Source organism: Akebia trifoliata, chromosome 5 (assembly GCF_017979445.1).
Source record: "Akebia trifoliata isolate Shusen 1 chromosome 5, ASM1797944v1, whole genome shotgun sequence".
NCBI classification, from domain to species: domain Eukaryota; kingdom Viridiplantae; phylum Streptophyta; class Magnoliopsida; order Ranunculales; family Lardizabalaceae; genus Akebia; species Akebia trifoliata.
Genome location: NC_141379.1, coordinates 22,130,310 through 22,152,328, shown reverse-complemented (window position 1 = coordinate 22,152,328; position 22,019 = coordinate 22,130,310). Strand labels below are relative to the sequence as shown.

At 37.7% G+C, this 22,019-nt stretch overlaps 1 protein-coding gene across 10 annotated transcripts in view; it reads right to left on the bottom strand.

Moving 5' to 3' along the window:
- Positions 1 to 22,019, bottom strand: part of LOC147401653 (uncharacterized) — a 46,933-nt gene that overhangs the window by 2,362 nt on the left and 22,552 nt on the right. For 3 of the 10 annotated variants that reach the window (XM_086443009.1, XM_086443004.1, XM_086443015.1), the window contains 4 exons: positions 11,962 to 12,023; positions 2,430 to 2,511; positions 517 to 574; positions 264 to 436 (listed from right to left, as the gene is read on the bottom strand). In XM_086443009.1, the coding sequence (XP_086299135.1) occupies positions 264 to 436; positions 517 to 574; positions 2,430 to 2,511; positions 11,962 to 12,023 (375 nt within the window). The remainder of the gene's footprint in view (positions 1 to 263; positions 437 to 516; positions 575 to 2,429; positions 2,512 to 11,961; positions 12,024 to 22,019) is intronic. The other 7 variants (XM_086443005.1, XM_086443011.1, XM_086443013.1 and 4 more) reach the window with 7 other exon arrangements.

Below are 22,019 nucleotides of genomic sequence, written 5' to 3'. Positions count from 1 at the left end.
GTAATTAGGCTTGGTTCATGTTTAGGGCCAGGTTTGAGCTCGGGAGCTAGGCCCGTTGGGGGCCTTCCCAACCATTAAACGAGCTGGTTCAGGCTAGGATTTTTGAGGACCGATTAGACCAGCCCGTTTTAAGAACCAGCTCATTGACAGCCCTACCGGCTACATGGAAATTTTTTCCACCAAGTACAACATGCACATATATGTATGTATAGATGCATGTATGTATGTATTTATTTATGTACACAAATATTTGATTCTCTCACATTGTGAGACAATCCATCAACCTTTTCAGGTACTTTGAAGCAAGATACCCTGTTTAATTTCTTCATAGTATCCAAGTGTTCACCCACTTCTTTCCTGCGCTTCCGAATAGTTGCATTATGGAAGAGTCTCCGGTCATCCTCATGCTTCACAGCTGCAGCTGCAGCTCTCAAAGCTGAGCAGATAATCAGTTTCAGTGGGGAATGGAAAATAATTGGAGGTATTATTATAAGCAAAAAAATAATTGGCATGTACCAAGGTTAGGTATCAAAGACCCGCTCTCAATTTCGGCATTGCAAAGGTTACATCTGGACTGCACCGCAAAAAAATTTAAGCTTTGATTTTTCTCTTTGTTCTTTTAGAAGTACTAAATTTGCTAATCGAAAGAAATCAAGGAGGTACAATGGATTAGCAAGGCCATAGCAATGATTCAAGAAACACAATTAAGAGGCTACATTCTATTTTTCACAAACCCGGCACCAAGGACTTCTAATACATTTATGTAAATTATTGGGCATACACATATCATTACTTCAACTCTACATGTTTACATCACTAGCATAACAAAGAACAAGTATGACTTGTCAGATGTAAAACATTTATGTAAATAACTATGATGAAATCCAAAGAAACATCTGCGAACACATGATATTTTCATACTGGATGGAGGACACATGGAAGATGGAGTCAGACCCAATGTTTGATAGGTCCCCCAGGGGAAAGCGGCTTTCATCTAGATGGCCACTTTTATATGAATTTTTAGACAGCGAATAGTTGTCCAAATTCTTAGACTATATGAATTTAGCTCCCATCAGAGGAAGATCCACGGATCCATTCATATAAATAAAAATTGATCAAACAGTCCTCTGTAATGGTTAGGTGGTCACCTCTTTGTCCCAAATATTTAAGATCCCACCAGAAAAGGCCAATACAACAGTATCAACCAAAACTCATGAGTCTCATACATTCCAAACTAAACCTCTATCAATAAATTCCAACTTTGGTTCATGTAATACCCAAAAGTATGTTTTTCAATTTTCTTATCAACTTCTTCGTGGTTATTTTTCAATCCATGTTTCCCATTCTCTACATATTACATGATAGGATTTTTGGTGTCAGTATGGCATAGCCTTTTGCCCCTTCAACGGCTCTCAATCTCATCAGTGGTATTATGAAATAGTAAACTACAAGTTCCCATATTTTTTTCTTTCCTCTTCCCTCTTTATTGTCTCTTAAGCAACTGGTCCTAAATTCCAAAAGTTCTTCCCTAGTTTCATTCTCTGAGATTTCTGCCCAAGCCATCTATGAGATCAACCCCACATTATGGCAGGATTTCTCCCGACGAGGCAGAACAACTATTTGTTGTAAGTAAATGGTTTCTTTACAAGGGGACAAACCAAACAAAGAAACTACCTAGATGGAAAAGACATCCCTCAAAAGGCTATAAATCAAACACAAAAACTAGTATAGACCACATACAACCGATTCCATCAATATGCAGCTGCTGATAGGGAAAATGCCATATGTTGGTGCTGATTTTAAAATTTTTAGAATTAGGATATTTCTATTAATTGTTCAGAAGTATTGATGGGTAAATGATGCATCCATGTTAGAAAAATGTGGATAGATTATTTTTTCCATCATAGACTAACACCCGTCGCAAGTATGTTTTCATATCCTCGTGCATTCACACTGTCCAAGACTATGTTCCCCAAAATCTCATTTTGTATGGCACACCCATTTCTGGCACTCGTAAGACATTATCCCAATCATACAAACGATTTCAAATTGCTAGCTATTCCATTATTGACCTTCAAACTCTGACATCCAAAAGCAACACATTATTTTAATTTGTTATTGTTATTTTGCATTTGTTTACTCACACAAAATTTTAGACCATGGAATGGGGGAACATGAATCATTCAGCTTACCACAAAATTTTGGGATATGGCGTAGATGATTAGAACTTACAAACTATAACCTACTTAGCAAGTTGACACCTTCAAATACATTTTAATCATCAATTATACATACACATATAACTGTTAATATACAAGTGCAGTTACCTAGATTTCTTCAAATCTAAACAATTGTCAAATAGCACTGTTATATTGGTAAAGCTCTATTGACATTTTCTAAAAGAAAAAATGGATAATAGCTTGTCTTACCTCTTCAATGACCTTTCTCAACACGTGACCACCAAATGAATGTCCACATGAAACAACCATAGCATCTTCAAGAAATGCTCCACTAGAATATCAGTAAATACAAAAGGCGATTAGTAACATCATAAAATTGTTGTTGGCTTGTATTATCAATTTATCTTACCATATGACAAAATAGGGGAAAAAACAAAACTAAACTAAACATTTAAAGAAAATTGGACTCTTCTATATATATGGTGGGGGAGGGGGCGGTGTTCGACAGACAATCTTAGGGGGACAACATTGGGAGAAAACATTTGTCCTATATGGCTTAAAAGTTTTGGATTGGGCTGATTTTTTGTGAGGATGATCTATGGTGAGGAGATCATCCTCACAAAAAATCAGCCCAATCTGAAGCTTCTAACCACATCAAAAGTGATTTACAAATTAACGATAAAAATCAACGGCACACAATTCTTCAACTTTGTAAACCACTTTTGATGGGGTTAGAAGTTTTAGATTGGGCTGATTTTTTGTGAGGATGATCTCCTCACAAAAATCAGTGCCATCCAAAACTTTTAAGCCATATAGGTCAAATTTTGTCTCCCAACATTGTCCCCCTAAGTCTGCCGAACGCTACCCATATACATGTATATGTATATGTATGTATGTGTGAAAGTGGGTTCTGGTCCCAGGACTGGTATTAAGATTCACAGAATTGACCAACTTACCAAATTGGATTCATATTTATTGATAGATAACTAAAACTTTGTCTTGCATAGAAAAATATCCAAACAAAATGAAGGATATCTCCAGTGAACAATACAAACATGGGGCAGACATAAGAACGCAAAGATACAAAAGAACATCACTCCCTAAAGGATTAAGAACCACCTAATCCATTACTAATCACAATTCCTTTAAAATATAAGGCATTCTATAAAAGGAGATGGACATGCAAGTTTGAAGTATTAATCATACATGCACATGCAAGTTTGAAGTCAACTACTTTAATGACCGAAACAAGGCCATCCTATCCTATAGGAACTCTGCATGTGTAAGCCATATAAAATGAGATGCTAAGCCTCATCCTCAGCAGTGACAGTTTCAGGTTTCAAGGAATTGGACAAACAGGTTCTCCCCATAAACAACCCTGAGTTATGTACCTTATGGATCTCATTTCATGTCATGAAAACAACAAAACTACCCCATGACATCTAATGCAATCTTAAATATGAATGTCAAGGAAAAGAAAGTTAAATAGCTTTGCATGGGAACATATTTCCAAATGTACTATCGGTCTGCCATCAGAAAAATTTGTGTACCATCAAATACGAAATTCTCCTATAAGCTTTGAACAATAAGTTAGTATACATATGTGTCAAAGAGTTTGGTACATGATTCTTAAAAGAGATTGGTGTAGGACACTAAAAAATATAGATGAAGAATTTCTACAATAATTAGGTAGCCATCACATTGCCCTAAACGAAATCTTCCACAGACGAACAAAACGGAGGTTTCATATCATTTTGTTCAAGAGAAAATTAAAAATAAAACATAAAAATAAATAAAATCTTATTCTATCTATAATATTAGCAAACCAGTTACATAAACCCATACTAAAATCACTGGGCATGGACCAGAGTGACCTATGGCACCATTGAAATCTACACTAGCTTGGAGGAATTAGTTTACAATGTTAACATTCTTACTAAGGTTGAAAGATGTTAAGACATTAAAGTATGTAGTAGAAAGAATTGTGTAATTGTTCAATTTTTGTATTTTATAGCTCTCTATTAAAAAATCCTAATAACTTGGGAGTCATGAGCAGTAAAACTTGGCCCTTTTCTTAAAGCAGGGACAACTGGGTCTGGAGATGCAGGATCTTTAAAGAGTTTACATTACAAAGGGGTTTGACAGAATAACACTGGATGTTAGGTGCTCAAGCCCAAAGCCTGGTCCAATAAGTGCAGAACAGGAAGACAATGTTGCCGTAGCGTAGAGTCCCGAAGGGGACAGATTGATCACTGCTTTTAGGAAGGCTCAGGCAAGGCTGCGACGGAAGAGGTATTTAGACAACTAGAGCTACTCGAGCTACTTGTCTTTTTGAACATTAACTAACCGACGACGCTACTACTCTTGTCTTCAAGCAGAAGACGAAAGACGACCAGCTGCCTAAACGAGCCTAACTGCAAGAGCAGGGTTGGTTTGGCTGAAGAGCTAGCTGACCCAGCTGCCCTAACTCCAAGTGGCTCTTCTAGGTGGGCAGCTATGTGACAACACTTCAGAGAAAGCGGCGCTTTTGTGTAACATGCTATGGTCTCAATGCCCTTACGAGGTAGTGATTAGTTTCACACAGGGTTGAATTGGCTTAATTCGATGTCAGGAGGCTAACAATCTGCACGCGGGACGAGGCCTGTGCCAATGTGTTTATGTAAGACATTGCACAAAGTATCACACGAACTAGCCCCAGTAAATCTGAGACACCTACATGTTACACTATATTCCATGCCATATGAGGGAGAAACATTAGATAGACCTTAATTCCTTATAATGGAGATTGTATCTATTGGAAATAATTTAGTTTGTTGATATAGTTATTTTCTAGTTTTTTATTTAATCCTTATTTATAAGGACTTTTCTATAATTTGACCTTGGTAATTAATATAAATTCCTGCCAAACTCTCACAATGAGACTTGACACAATTATTCTCAAATTCTTCTTGGTATCAGAGCCAAGGAATTTTCTCCTTTCTCCCTTTCTTCTCTTCAGTTTTTCTTTACTCATCTAAACCAAGAGTCAACCTCATTCGACCTTTTCCGTTTCGGGGGTCTTTCATTTTTTTTATTTTTCGTTTTATCACATGCTGCAATAATGCACTGTGAGTTTACCCTATGTTAGGGTTTGTTTATTTGTAAAAGGAATACAATTTTTTTTTGGATCTTGCGATAACTTGGAACAAGCCGAACTCGACTTTGTTTTGGTCCCGATAATTCTACAGCAGTCCTAGGACCTCAGTTTTTGGTCTTACGACAGCCCTATCACTTTCGTTTCAGTTCTGTGATAATCACAGCTGCTTCGTCTTGGACCTACGACTTCACAACAGCAGTTTCTGGGTTAGTTTTTGGTTAGTAGTTGTAGGTTTGGCGTCGTTTTGGTCAGGTGACAGTTGATTTGGTATCGTTTTGGACCCACGACTTCAGAACAGTTGGTTTTGCTTCGTTTTTTATCTGTGGCTATAGATTTGGCGTCGTTTTGGTCAGACGACAGTAGATTTGGTGTCGTTTTGGACCTACGATTTCAGCACAGGTGTTTTTGGCTTCGTTTTGGTTAGGCGAAAGTAGATTGGGTGTCGTTTTGGACTTACGACTTCAAACCAGGTGGTTTTTGGCTTCGTTTTTGGTCAGTGGCTAAAGCTTTGACGTTGTTTTGGAGCTACGACTTCCAACCAGGTGTTTTTTGGCTTCATTTTTGGGTCAGTGGCTGTAGATTTGCCATCGGTTTGGCCTACGACTTCACACCAACAATTTCTGATCTCGTTTGTTGGTCAATGACTGTGGTTTACCTTGTGACAGCCCTAATACCTTCAGACTTACCTGAGATTGGTCTTTTGGAGTAGTTGGAGTAGTTATTGATTGGTTTGTTAGACCTCGTGGCGCGAGTACTACACTAGTTGGACTCTCCTTTACGAACTTTTTACATAACTGTTCCTTCAGATCTCCCTTCAAACCAAATAATGTCTTTGGAACAAGGAATTACAACTTCAGTCCTTGGATCTACCTCTTCTGCTCAACGTATTACTACTGCTCTTCTTGATGATCGGAACTTCCAATCGTGGTCTCGATCTGTACGACTCTTTCTCGAAAGTAGAGGAAAATCTGGTTGGCTCTCTGGGACTGTTCCTAAACCACCCCTAACTGATCCTAAATTTGAATCATGGGAGATCGACAATTGCACTATCCTTGGGTAGCTGGTCAATTCCATGGAGCAGCGTATTTATATCATGTTCATGTACCGTGAAACAGTTTCATCTTTATGGTTAGCGCTTACTCGGACATACGCACATTCTCGGAATGACTTGAGGATTTATGAACTTTATCGAGACATTGCCCAGGCTACCCAAGGGACTCAGAGTGTAGCTGATTACTTTGGCTACCTTCAGTCACGTTGGGAAGAACTTTCTCACTATGAGTCTATGGCTGAATTGTCTTTCGAGACAGCTGATTATGTTGTCAAGCGGATTACTCGCCATCAAACATATCAATTTCTTATGGGTCTCCGTCCAGAATTTGAGGCACTTCGCACACAGATCCTCAACACCACTCCTTTACCGTCTTTGTTTGAGATATTTGTGACCATTGACAGTGATGAACGTCGCCGCCGTATTCCTCCTCAGACTCAGACCCCTGGCATTCTTTCTGCTCTAGCTACAGATCAGATGGCTTTAGTTGCCAACTCGAGTTTCTCTGACCACCGTACCCCTGGATCATGGAATTGTGGCCGTGGTAGCCGTGGTCGTGGTAAGGGGAGTGACCTTACTTGTAGTCATTGTGGGAAGACTGGTCATGAGAAGGCTCGTTGCTTTCAGCTCTATCCTCATCTGATACCACGATCTTCCTCCATTTCATCTTTGGGACAGACTGCTCCTCGTGCTGCTACAGTGGAGTCTTCATCTACTGATCCATCTTCACTTAGCACGATTGACTTGCAACAGTTACAGACTCAGATTGCCACTATTGTCCGGGATCAGTTTCAAGCTCACACTAAACCTTCTTCGACGGCGGCCTCGGGTATTACACCTCCAGGTACATCTTCTGCATTCAATGTCACTCAGTCTAGCCTTGCTCCTCTAACATGGGTTATTGATTCTGGTGCCTCTGATCACATGACCGGTGAGTCTAGCCACTTTACTTCTTCTACTTTTTTCACCACCCATAGAGAAGTTCGCCTTGCTGATGGATCTCTTACACCTATCCACAGTAAGGGTACCATTTCTTTATTCTCTGGGCTTTCCCTTGATTCTGTACTTCATGTCCCTAACCTATCTCTTAATCTTTTGTCTGTTAGCAGTATTACTAAATCTCATAATTGCTCAATAACATTTTTTCCTACTCATTGCATTTTTCATGACTTGACTTCGAAGAGGATTTTTGGCAAGGGGTATGAGAGGGATGGACTGTACGTGTTTGGATCTCAGCCTAGTGCTGCTCCGGCTTCTGTACTTCCATCGTCTGGCAGTCACATTTTTACATCACATACTCTAGATTTATGGCATGCTCGCTTAGGACATGCCAATTTTCAACATTTGTGTTCTTTATTTCCTACTTTAAAAATTGCTTGTAGTGGACATAAATTTCAATGTTCTGTGTGTGAACTTTCTAAACACACACGTACATCTTATATTCCACGTATGCATCGATCTAATGCAATATTTGATTTAGTTCATTCTGATGTGTGGAGACCTTCCCCTGTTACTGCTTTTAATGGTCATCGCTATTATATTACCTTTATAGATGATTACTCTCATTGCACATGGGTTTATTTGATGCGTTCACGCTCTGAGGTGCTTCCAATTTTTGTTAACTTTCTTAAAATGATTCAGACTCAATACAATATCACTGTTAAATCACTTCGGTCTGATAATGGGGGTGAATATATATCTGATGGGATTCGTTCCCATCTTCATGAGCATGGTATGCTTCACCAGTTGACTTGCCCTTATACTCCTGAACAGAACGGGGTGGCGGAACGCAAGAATCGCCACCTCATGAATATTGTCCGTTGTCTTATTCGCGGAATGCATGTTCTAAAGTCATTTTGGAATATGGCAGTCCTTACTGCGGCTTTTCTGCTTAATCGTGTTCCAAGTCGCACCTTGGGAGGGCAGGTGCCCCTTCATGTCCTTCAACCTGATAGCATTCTTTTTCCTATTACACCTCGTGTCTTTGGGTGCACGTGTTTTGTTCAGGACAAGACCCCCAATCGTACAAAATTGGATGACAAAGCCATTCGATGCATCTTTTTGGGTTATTCTTCTATGTCAAAGGGGTATCAATGTTATGATCTAGTTTCTCGTCGTATCATCCACACTCTTGATGTTACCTTCTTTGAAAATGTTCCATTATATCATGCTATTTCTACTTTGCAAGATTCCTTTCCTATTGTGCTACCTTTCCCAATTTTTCCTCCGCCTTCGCCGCAGCTTCAGGTCTACACTCGTTGCAGTCACACTCACCCCTCTACACCTTTGCCAACCTCCTCCTTGGATTCAGGTATACCTTCTTCTACCTCCACACATATACCTGTTCTTCTTCCGTCTATTTCTGACTCACTTACCTATTGCCCTACACAAAGGTAAGCGACAGTGTGTTACTGATCATCTTATTGTCCAGTTTGTTTCCTATCAGGATCTTTCTTCCTCTTATCAGGCCTACCTTACCGCAACCGATTCTATTCGAGTTCCTCGATCTGTCTCAGAGGCATTAAGAGACCTACAGTGGACAAAAGCTATAACTGCGGAAATGGATGCTTTGCAAACCAATAATACCTGGGAACTTGTTTTTCTTCTGTCTGGGGCGCGGACTGTTGGTTGTAAATGGGTCTTCACAGTGAAATATCTCGCAGATGGTACGGTTGATCGGTATAAGGTGCGACTTGTTGCTAAGGGATTTACACAAACCCCAGGGAAAGATTTTGGTGCCACTTTTGCTCCTGTCGCCAAACTCTCCACTGTTCGTCTTCTTATATCCCTCGCTGCGTGTAACTCTTGGCCACTTCACCAACTTGATGTAAAAAATGCCTTTCTGAATGGTGATTTGACTGAGGTTATTTATATGGACCCTCCTCCAGGGTTTCATCTTCACGGGGAGTATTCTGGGAAGGTATGCCGTCTTCTTAAGTCTCTGTATTATCCGAAACAGTCCCCGCGAGCTTGGTTTCAGTGTTTTTCTGAGGTTATTCTTTCTCTGGAGTTTTCTAAATGTCACTCAGATCATACTTGCTTTGTTCGTCGAGGAGTAGATGGTTGTTGCACCATTGTTTTGGTCTATGTAGATGATATCATTGTGACTAGAGATGATGCACAGTGGATCGATAAGGTTAAGACGCTATTAGGTCGTGTTTTTGAAGTTAAAGACTTATGTCCACTCAAGTACTTCTTGGGGATAGAAGTGGCTCGCTCTAGTCGTGGTATATCATTGTCTCAGCGTATATACACATTGGATCTTCTTCAAGACACTGGGATGCTTGGTTGTCGTCCAACTTCCTCCCTTATGGATCAGAATCATCGTCTTCATACTGATTCTGGTGATCTTTTATCAGACCCCTCCTCTTATCAGAGACTTGTAGGTCGTCTGATTTATCTAACTAATACTAGACCGGATTTGTCCTTTGCGGTTAGTGTGGTCAGCCAATTCATGCATACTTCGCGTACATCTCACCTTGATGCAGTTTATCGTATTCTTCGCTACCTGAAGTCACGTCCTGGTCTTGGCCTTTTCTGCTCTTTCACTGCTTCGCCGCATTTATCTTGTTTTACAGATGTTGATTATGTTGACTCTCTTACAGATAGGAGATCTACCTCTGGTTTTTTTACCTTTTATGCCAATAATCTTATCTCGTGGAAAAGTAAGAAACAGAATGTGGTATCTCGTTTTTTTGCTGAAGCTGAGTATCGTGCTATGACCCTTGGTACATGTGAAATAACTTGGCTTCGGTCTTTGCTGACAGAGTTGGATTTTCCTGTTTCTGGTCCTTCTACTCTACTATGTGACAACAAGTCTGCTATTATGCTTGCTTCTGACTCTATTCTTCATGAAAGAACTAAGCACATTGAGGTTGATATTCACTTTCTCAGAGAGAAAGTTCGATCTGGTGACCTTCAGACAATCTTCGTTCCTTCCTCAGATCAGCTTGCCGATATGCTTACGAAGTCTGTTGGTCCGTCTATCACTAATTCTCATCTTGTCAAGCTGGGTTTAGTTGATATATTCTCCCCAGCTTGAGGGGGAGTATTGGAAATAATTTAGTTTGTTGATATAGTCATTTTCTAGTCTTTTATTTAATCCTTATTTATAAGGACTTTTCTGTAATTTGACCTCGGTAATTAATATAAATTCCTGCCAAGCTCTCACAATGAGACTTGACACAATTATTCTCAAATTCTTCTGTATCTAGTCTATATCAAGCAAAGGACAAATGCCAAGCCAGAACCAGTAAACGAGCAGATACCATTTAGTGACCTTAAAACAAAACCAGGTTGATCAGATTGTTTAACTATCCAATAATAGATTTGTTTCTAGCCTACCTTTTATTTCCAGCCAACCAGATAGGATAAGTTTCAATCAAGCAACTCATCTAGATAGGATTACAAATTCAGACCTTGAGATTGATAAGAGTGAGCACATTTTGTATGGTGAGACCTAGCAGTCTAGCATCAGCACCATTAAAAATAATTCATCCAAAATATCATTGAAACTTGACAGTATAGTGGAACCAGGACATCCATGTGTTCCCTATTATGAGATATCTTTTAAAAGAGTTTAGTTAACGCAAGAATACAATACATGATAGGAATAATTTTAGATAAGCTAATACCATATGAAACTTATACACATAATAGATAAATAAATAATAGCTTAAAGCATATTATTAATGAATTTTAGGATGCCGATTTGTGTTCAACATGGGTGCTCTACATGGACACCTTTTTTTTTTAAGTAAATGAAGTTCCTTCGTAAAAAGTTTGTGGAACAACTAAGGGAAGTTGTGACCATGATTTAAGATGCACCATCTTGGAATGTCTCAACGAAAACCGGAATGACACAATCACCCCAAAAGATTGAATGTTTCGGGAATGTTTTAGTTTGTCTCAAAATGTCTCAGAATGCTTTGGTCGAATAGTCTCGAATTTTCTCCTGACAGAAACATTGCCTCAAAACAAGATTTTAAACCTCAATTTTGACCACTTGTGCTCTAATTTTCCCAAATTATTTCGTATTCTTCTTCTAAGCTTCCTGAACTTGTAAACATATGCTGAAAAAAGGAATTTGTGGGTGTCAACTTATGAATTTTCCCTGTTTATTTCCCCTTCCTATCATCTTTAACCTATGCATGTGTTTTCCCTCACACAAATGGGTCACATGAACATTGTAGGCTGACTGCCTAAATGAAAATCTACTTGTAAATTCCTCAGCAAGCTGTGCCCTGGTATAAAAAGAATATTGATAACTAAAGTTCAAAACTTGTCTTTTTCCCCTTCCCAAAAACTCCAATTGGACATAGATCCAAGATTCTTCAGAAGTAATTACCATCAGTATCTCATGTTAAGAAATAGCGAATATGAAATCCATTTGCAGAAACTCATGAAATATATTTTGCTAAGCAAACAAGTTAGCAGTTAGTAATTAGATAGTGAAGGAGGTTTTTGAGCCCTGCTGGTGGTATCAACATTCACATTCTTAAGTCTTCAACGAGCATAGCAAGCTGAAACCTCGACCTGAAAGGTTTTGAAAAAAAAACAGAAACAATAGCAGAAGGGGGTGAAATTCAGCTTACGATATGGGATCTGAGAGGACACTTCTCAATGATGGTTCCCTATTCAAATTACTTTGAGCTTCCTGTGAACGAAAATTCATAATAATTGTTACAAAAATTAAGCTGAGACATGCATACTAAATATGTTTTTAGAGATAATCTGCATAAATAATCAAAATTCTCACTTCCAAAATGCACGACAAAGAATTGCATATAAGGAAAACTTAACAGTGATGAAAAGGAATAGGCTCCACGTGCATATTTGGCATTGGGGACAACTTAGTAAGAAGCACATTATGAAATGTTCAAAAAACAACTTTTCAAGGAAAAAAACATCAAACAATTGTAACAGGAATTGACATTTCTGAACATGAGATAATCTTAGTCTCTTTTTCAACATTAAAATTGTATTTAAAAATAAGTATATACGAAAAAAAAAAAAAAAACAGTTTGTTCAATGGCTATCTTTTAATGCCAAGCTACCCATTACTGGATGCAATATCTTAAACCCATTTTGGTATATTAGGTAAGACTCGTGAATAAGTAAAAGTTAAAACAATAAATAAATTAATGCAGGAAGCAAATTCAAGCCAACAGTCACAGGCTCCGATGTTAATTTTGTAATTATTTTGGTTTTAACTTGTTTGGGTCCAGATTTTTTTTTTTTTATCATTTATATTTTTGTTGGGTTTAGTTCTAAATTAGTTAAGTTCATTACATTCTAGTTTTGAGTAATTTTTTAATTATTTTAGGAGTCCAATTTGAGTATAAGTTTATTATTTCTCACTTTTATTTAGCCCTTACTTTTAGAGGGTCAAAACTTATCTTATTAGGTTGATTTGTATGTCATTTGAAAGGTTATTCAATTATCTTTCCAACGAGTCCCAAGATTTTGTGAATCCAATGTGTTTTGAGTTATCGCCAAAATATTGTGGGTATCACTTTGTGAAGGGATTTGTATCTTAAGGTAATAAAGGTCAAAGTTTAAATCCTGCTAGGATTAGAGAGTCTAAAATGTGAGGACCTATATATATGGCTATTGCAATTGATTTCTCTCAATTTTATTGAACAAGATTTACATATTTCTTTGAGTTCTCCATTGTTTGGTGTGATTTGAAACCAAACTCTTAGTGTGAATCCAAGGTATGGTCTCTATTCCTCACAAATCTGTTTTACATTTTGTCAGAATCTTAAATCAGCAACTTTCTGATCTAATTCTAGTTGAACATGCTCATAACCGTAAAACTGATTCAAAACCCTGCCAAACCCTAGATCTGAACTTCCACACTAACCGAATTAAATTTCAGTCAAACCCCTTGATTGAAATCGATCTCAACCTTCCCAATCCTCAATTAAAACCTACTTTTACGCCCACTCTTCTATTTCTCTCAAATACACTTTCTATATTTTTTCTTATTTTTCACCCAATTAGCCTTCCCCCACTCTTCCTAAAGAACAAACCTAGAATCGATAAAACCTAAGTTGTCCTAGATCAACTTTGGTATTCAAGCCCAAGTTTAGCTATGTCCACTCATAGAGGTAGAATTTTTAGAGGAAACTTAAGTGATATCCAACCAGACAAGTTCCAACGCCTCAATCCAAACTTTTATGAAACATTTCATTCCTTTCCCTCTTCAGGGTCGAGTTCTCTCAAGCTGAGAAGTAATGATAGGCATCAATCACAACCCTTTAAAATTTACAAGAGGTGAAGGAAGAGTTTGAACAATCAAAGCCCAAACCTTGATTTGGTGGGATCATAATGAAGTGGGAAGATCCACATGTGTAGTTTAGGTATTGCAAATAATAGTATGCAGTTGCAATATTTAATATATCTAACTATTATTTTTTTCTTTTTTTATGCATAATGGGTGGTTCAATTATTTCTATTTTCTTATAGGGCAACGGGTAGGGTTGGATTATGTGACACTATATGAGCTTTATTTCATATTTTTTTAAGTAGATATGATAAATTTAAAAAAAAAATGCAACTTGCTTTAGAAATCCTAGGTGTGATTCCCAGGATAATATCGATGTGATACCAGTAGATCTATCTCTTCTTCTTATTCTTCACTGTTATTACTCTTATCAAACCCTAGATTCTTCACTGTGTACCTGAAACCCTAAAAACCTTTTTATTATTTCCCCTTTTACTTGTTTAAAACAACAAAATATCTATTTCTAATTTCTTTCGAAATTATAATAATTTTTAAGCCATTTAGTATTTCTTTAACCCTTACCTTAGAAGTCCTAACCGCAAACCTTAGAAAACCCTTGTTTCCTCTAAGGGTCCTACATCACAAATAAATAAAATTCTAAGATTTTAATATGTCCAAAAAACACATTGAATAATGAATCGAAGGTGGATTCTTTTGGACGCGATGCGAAGTGAAATATTTATATTCAGTGAGTGCTTCCTTGGGGAATTGTTCTTTTCCATATCGGAGGAGGGGGGGTGTTGTGTTCACAGCTACATCTAAGGTCATAGTTTTCGTATGGACATAGGTCAATAAAATTTTAATAGCTGAGTCGTTCGAAAAATAGGAAGAAGATCGTTAACAACATTTGCTTCATTTTGAAGTACATTGATGAGTTGGCGAATCCCTTAAACTTTTTTTTGCGGGTTGACTTTTGTTTTTGGTAAGTGAAAATTTATTGAAAAGAGGACGAGGAGTCCTCAAAGAAACAAGCACAAATTACAAACTCCCCCTTGCCATCAAAAGGGCGCCATTCCTTTCTTTCCACAAGCCCCGACAAATTGCAAAGGGAGTGACCTTCCACAAAACCTTTAATCGGCCAGAAAAAGGAGACTTCCAACTAAAAAGAAGAGAAGTAATCAAGTTGGGGAGACACTAAAAGACCTTAAACAACGAAAAGAAGTGAGACCAAACACCAAAAGGCAAATCACAATGAATAAGAAGATGGTGAACGGACTCTCCACTCGCTTTACACATGTCCAAGCATTCTATATAATGTTGGATCAGTGGCCTTTTCCAAAGTGGTTTTTCAGAGGCTCTCTCATCGAAATCTTTGAAGAATGCTTCTCTCAAAACTTGTTGGGTCATTTGAAAAAAAAAAAGAACAATAGAATATTTCCTGACAAGATCAGGACCTTGATTAAGTTATATGAAATAAAAGTTAATCTGTGATCTACTACTGGTCCTATCTTGATCAAGGCACATCATTTGAAAATTATGTGCTTAGGTGGAAAGAGATTTTTGTTGGAATCACTAGTTTATTCGGGTTTTCAAGTTGATAATGGGCCTTGCTCACTAACTTGTATTCCTCTTCCCTTTTGTACTTCAATATCAATTTATTACATATCAAAACAAACTGAAAAAGAGAACCTTAGTAAACAGCATGATGAAATTTCAAGCTAACAAAGAGAAGGTTTTGGGATTTGAAAACTGAGTGTTGAAAAGGGGCACGCAAAGAGTTTGATCAAAGACACGATCATCGTTTTCTAAAGTGATCAAACATAAATCACTGTGAAGAATCAGAAGCACGATCATACATCAACCATGTTAAAGCTTCGTACTAGTTCAATGTCTCAATAACCATCACCATGTGTGGATCTAGCATATGAAAGCTTTGCAGAGCTCAAGTAGCTGACTTGATTTTTAGATTCTAACAAGTCCCATGTATTTAAGAAATAAGAATCTTGGATGGGACTTCGCATTTTGATCCATGTAAATACTATTAGAATTCTGTTCGTGTGTGTTGTCAACAGCCCCTAGTGCTTTTCTAAACTCATGGTGGGCATTTATGTAATAGGGCCCACCTTACGTTATGTATGTGGGCCCCACATACTTTTTATTAGTTGAATATAATATATAGAGAAGAGAGGTCATACCATATAGTTGTTGCTATGTTTGGCGCTCTCTCTAATTTTCTTCTTCTCTCTTTCTCCTCCTCTACTACTTTCTCTAGGTTTTTTGTTTTCTTACTAGCTTTTTTTTTCTCTTCCTTTTTTTGGGGTTTTAAACCCTTATTTCTACAGTTTTGTGGTTAAAAGAACTTCGGTTCATTGTGGTGTTGCAAGATAAACCCTAGATGTGTATCTAGGGCGGCATGATTGTGTGCTTGTGATTGGTTGCGACTGAGTTTTGGGGCCGCGTGGTGTTGTTTTTCCATACATTTTAGAGGGTTTAATTGGGGTGGGTGGTATCCAGGTCAATTGTTTTGGCCCTTCTCTTATGTGTCCTTTACACCAGTTGTTGCCTCCCTCGTTGTTCGTTTGCTCCTCTTCGTCGTTGTTCTAATGGATGAACGCAGTTCTTCTTCAACTAAGCAAATTACTTCGATAGGATTGAATGTAAATAACTACCATTCTTGGTCCCATGCTATAAAGGTGTTCTTATGAGCCAAGAAAGCAAATTACCTTGTCGAAGATCCTCCTCCTGAGGATTCAAAGAACTATGAAGATGGATGGATTGAGAATTCATTGGTTATAACCTGACTTTGGTTAAACATGGAACCATCTATGGCTTCCAATGTCCAATTCCTTGATATTGCAAAGAAGATCTAGAGCTCTCTTGCAAAGATGTACTCTCAAGATAGTAATGTGACTAGGGCGTTTGAGTTGTTTGAACGCATGTTCACTACAAAATAGGGTGATAAACCCCTGAATGGACATTATAACAATCTGAAAGGTATGTGGGAAGAACTATTGCTCTATCAACCTCTGAGCACTGATTTGAAAGTTCAACAATGCCAACGGGAAGAGTTTCAAGTTGCATATTGTTTTACAATCTTAACTCAAGAGTACAATGTCTTCAAGGATCAAATTTTTGTTGAACGGCTTCCCACTGCAGCGAATGCATATTCTCGCCTTCAGAGAGTCTCCCCTATGCACTCAACTCCTCTTAAGGAGTCATTTGCCTTAATCACCAGTGATGGTACTCGTGAAACTCCTCGTAATGGATGCGGTAGTACTCACAATGGTGGTCGTAGTGGTAATCGTGGTGGTGGTATTGTTTCTGGCTGTGGTACTAATAGGTTAAATTGGAAATGCAACTATTATGGTAAGACAGGGCATAACGAGGATTATTGTTGGGATGAATGGAAACATCTTGACTATGCCCACAATGTATCTGTTGATACATCCTCCGCATCTTTCACTCAACCATCTGCTTCTAAACCCCCGATTATTGATTCTGAGTCTCAGGACAATTTTACTGCTCAACTTAGCCAAATCTTTCAGAAGTTGTCAGGTCTACCCTCACCTTCATCTGCTCCCACAACCACTATGGTCACAGTACAGGTAATTCTGCTTGTGTAATTACTCGATCCATTCATCTTCCTTGTTATTGACACTGGTGCTAGTACTCACACGTCTAGTATCTCCATTTTTCTAATTATCACTCATTAAGATCTCATTGTTTTAGCTGATGATTCTCCTCACCCTGTTATTGGTGATCTTTACCCTACTAATTCCATGAATCACTTCTATTTTATTTGTTCCAGAATTTTCTTTTAATCCTCTATAAGTAAGTCAGCTAACAAAATCACTAAATTGTTATACAACCTTTTCTCCTACGTCTTGTGTTTTTTAAGACCTCAGGACGAAGTGATTGGTTCAGGGCATGAACAGAATGGGCTCTATTTTTTGGACTGTGATGAACCGATTCATGCTTTGAGTGTTTTCGCCTCTCTTCTACAGTGATATTATCACTTGGGTCACCCGTTGTTGCAAAAGTTGCGTCAAGTTGTTTACACATTGAGAATTAGAATGTAAGGCTTGTCAGTTAGGCAAGCATCATTGTAGTAATTTTCCTCTTAGTCTAGAAAGTCATCAATTGAGTCTGTCTTTTTATGTAGTCCATTCGGACATTTGAGGTCCGGTAAGAATAAAAAGTACTTCTAATTTTTATTATTTTGTCATTTTTGTGGATGATTATTCTAGAATGACTTTGTTTGTTTTAATGAAAGATTATTTAGAATTATCCAAAATTTTCTTAGTTTTTTATAATGAGTTATTTGTTCAGTTTGAACGTTAATGTTAAAAAAAATTGTTCTGACAATACCCTTGAATATACCCAAAATTGTTTGTCTAATTTCTACAGAGACCATGGTATTATCCATCAAACTACTTGTCCACATACCTCCCAACAGAATGGCATCATTAAACGTAAATTTCGTCATCTTTTGGATGTTACTCGCACCATATTGTTTAACATGTTTGTTCTTAAACTTTATTGGACCGATGGCAATCTTATTGCTTGTTACCTCATTAATCGAGTTCATAAGCCTATTTTAGGTAATCAAGCACCCTTTTCTTTGTTATATCCTAAGGTCAAGCCCTTTATTCTTATTCCGTGCGTCTTTGGGTGCGTTTCATTCGTCCACATTCTTAAGATTGGCCATGATAAGTTGTCTCATCGTTCTGTTAAGTATCTTCTTGTGTTATTTTAGGACTCAAAAACACTATCGTTGCTATGATCCTATAAGGCGTCAGTATTATACTAGTGTTGATGTCACCATTTTTTAGTTGTCCTCATTTTTTCTACACCTTGGGTCGTCAGTTCAATTTTGATCTGGTTTATTCATCAGGGGAGTTAGTTTTGCCTACTGTTACTCTTCTAGTGTCTTATCCTCCTCGTTTGCAGGTTTATCAACCCTCTCAGCATCGCCCAATTGTATGCTATGATCTAATCACAACCGAACCATCACCCAACTCTCCTGAAGACATTCCACCCCCTCCCACAACACCCACACCCTCATATTTCTAATTTTTTATCTTTCCAGCACCTTTCATCTAATTTCTGCTCCTTCACATTTTCATTGTCCACTATTTTTGTTCCTAGTACTTATCGTAGGGCTCTAACTTATTTTGAATGATAACTAGCTATGGATAACCAGATGCATGTCCTTTATCAGAATCAGACTTGGGACCTCACCACTCTTCCTTTCAAGAAGACCACTGTTGGTTGTCGTTTGGTGTACACGGTAAAATATCAATTTGATGGCTCGATTGTTCGCCTTAAGGCTCGATTGGTGGCTAAAGAGTATACTCAGACTTATGGTGTAGATTATTGTGAAACATTTTCACTTGTTGCTTGCCTCAACTCTGTTAGAATTTTGTTATCTGTCGTAGTAAGTTCTAACTGGCCACTTTACCAACTAGGCATAAAAAATGCATTTATTCATGGAGATTTACAAGAGGAAGTGTATATGGATCAACCCCCAAGTTATGTAGTTGAGGAAAATAACATCTTGTGAGTAGACTGAAGAAAACATTGTATGGACTGAAATAGTCTCCACGTGCTTGGTTTGACATGCCGTTGCTTTGGTATGGGTTTCAATGTTCTACCTCTAATCATTCTATATTTACTCGGGATTCCACCTCAAGTACTATTGTACGTATTGCATATGTGGATGACTTTATTGTCACTGGTAGTGACTATATTTACTATGGCCTTCTTCGCTATTTCCTTGGGATTAAGGTTGCAAGTTCCAAGGATGGACTGACTCTGTGTCAACGCAAGTATGTGTTGGACTTTTTAGACAGCCACTTTGGGGTCTCGTCTAATTGATACTCTCGTGGATCCTTCTATCAAACTTGATGTTGAACAGGGAGAAGATTTTTAGGACACTGGGAGGTACAAGCAGTTGGTTGGTGTTATTGTCTAGAAGAGAAAGAGAGATTTAGAGGAGAAGCATTGAAAGAGACTCAATAAAATCAAAATCATATTCTATGAGCCTCTTCTCTTATTTTATATAAGAGAATTAAGGCTACACTAAGTGGGACGTGTGGAACTAGAAAAGACCAATTTGTTCCCACACATCCTATACATACCAATAACACTCCCCCTCAAGTTGGAAAGTCCAACTTGGAACAAAAAACTGAAGAAAATAAACTAAATAAACTACAAAAATAAAAGAAACTAAAGAAAAAATAACACTCCCCCTCAAGCTGGAGCATAAATATCAAGTAAATCTAGCTTGGAGCAAATAAGACTGAGGCGACTACAGTTAAGTGCCTTAGTGAACATATCTGCCAACTGATCTTCATACTTTACTAACAGTGTACTAATTTCCCCACACAAAACCTTGTCTCTGATAAAGTGACAATATATCTCAATATGCTTTGTCCGCTCATGAAACACTGTACCTTGCAACCACATTATTACAATATAATCACATAGGAGTAGCTATCTTAACACCCAATTCTCCGAGAAAATTCTTAACCCATGTTAGTTCACATGTCATAAGAGTCATTGCTTTATATTTTGCCTCTGCACTAGACCTTGCAACCACATTTTGCTTTTTTGCTTCTCCAGGAAATCAAGTTTCCTCCCAAGAAAGTGCAACACCTAGATGTAGACCTCCTATTAGATGGAGAACCTGCCTAGTCAGCACCACAATAACCCTACAAGTCCAAATGATATTTGGACTTATACCACAAACCACATCTTGGAGATCGTTTAAGAAATCGAAAGATCCGAATAACAACTTCCCAATGTGGAACACTTGGCTTTTCCATAAATTGATTCACTACACTTACTGCAAAAGAAATTTCTGGACAAATGATAGTCAAAGCGCCATTATTTCTCACAATTTTGATCAAGATGGACAAATTGCCTATTCGAAGATCAAAATCCAAAAAATAATAGCAAACCAAGATTGGGGAGACTCTTTCTGGATATGCAAATATGTCAAATCTCCCACCAATCAACAAATTCCCTATACTTTATTGGGATTATCAAAATGCTTGGGAATATGTCCTCCTCATCCAAAATATCAAACGTTCCCACCCATGGTTTATCCAATTTTGTCAAAATTTTAATAAATAAATTCCTTATTTGTTCTTTAATCAATGGTGGCAAAATTATGGCTCAATTTCAGAAATCCTCCCTTTCGAACAAGTCACTCTCCTTGAAGAATTTGTTAACGATAACAAATTCAAAATTGAAGATTTGCACTACCAAAATATGCTATTCTTCGCTCATACTAAATATCCATGGATACTTAGATGGAATCATTCAAAAGAAATTCTTGATAGCTTTCCAACCTTTTTCAAAAATGTTTATGTCAAATAGTGGGATAAATATGACCAAACCAAAGCAGCAGAATCATCTTCTCAAAAAAACTCGCCTTTGAAGATTTCACAATCAAATTTCCCAACTTTACCAAAAGCTCATACTAAATCATCTTCGAGAACTTATGCTCATGCAGCTGCTTCAACAACGGCTACTCCAACAACTTCTCCAGCAAAAGTTTCAGCTCAAGATTTCTTAATAGCAATAGAACAGATGCAAAAGATTTCCAAAGAACTCAAAAGCCTCAAAGATATTATGTCAAGCCGCGGGTTTGTTACTGCAAGATCTTCTTCCTCCAACAGCCCCTTTGAAAACTATGATGAAGATGCAGAACAATTTTTGTTCTAAATCAAAATCTGTACAAAATAATATTATACAGGTGTGCTACTATAATATGTATAATACAGGTGTGCTACTATAATATGTATAACACAGGTGTGCTACAAATATAATACAGGCGTGCTACTATCAAAAGCCTTCTCAAAAGCAGTCAACAGGTCAAAAGAAGAATGAATTATTATGTACTAGCAAAAGTAATGTCGGTATGTCGGTTTGTCTGTACATGGTCAGTCTATCAGTCGAATCAGCCTGATCCATGTGTAATCCTCACATGACTCCATTTTTTAAGATTCTATCTTATCTCCTTGTTGAGAAATTTGATCTTCTCTTGTGAAGAACAAAGCCTAGACAAATGTAGGAAAAGAAGGTCGGAGATTGGTCAAAGGTGAAGGTCGGAGATGAAGGTCCGAGATTGGTCGGAGATGAAGGTAGGAGATTGATAAAGTTTCATATTGTTTTTGGGATAAGAAGAACAAAGCCTGGCTTATCTTGTGAAGATATTCGGATTTGGGAGATATTGGAGAAAAATGAAAAGGAGATATTTCTATAGGGATTTTTTCTTTTCCTTTAGACTTTTGTTGACCTTTGGAAGAGCTCATTGTGGCTTTTGAAGGAATTCTCTGGTTAAAAAATCAGGAAAACTGTTTTGAGAACCAGGAATAAACTCAATATCAAATTCAAAGATTGAAAATAAAGCTTGCC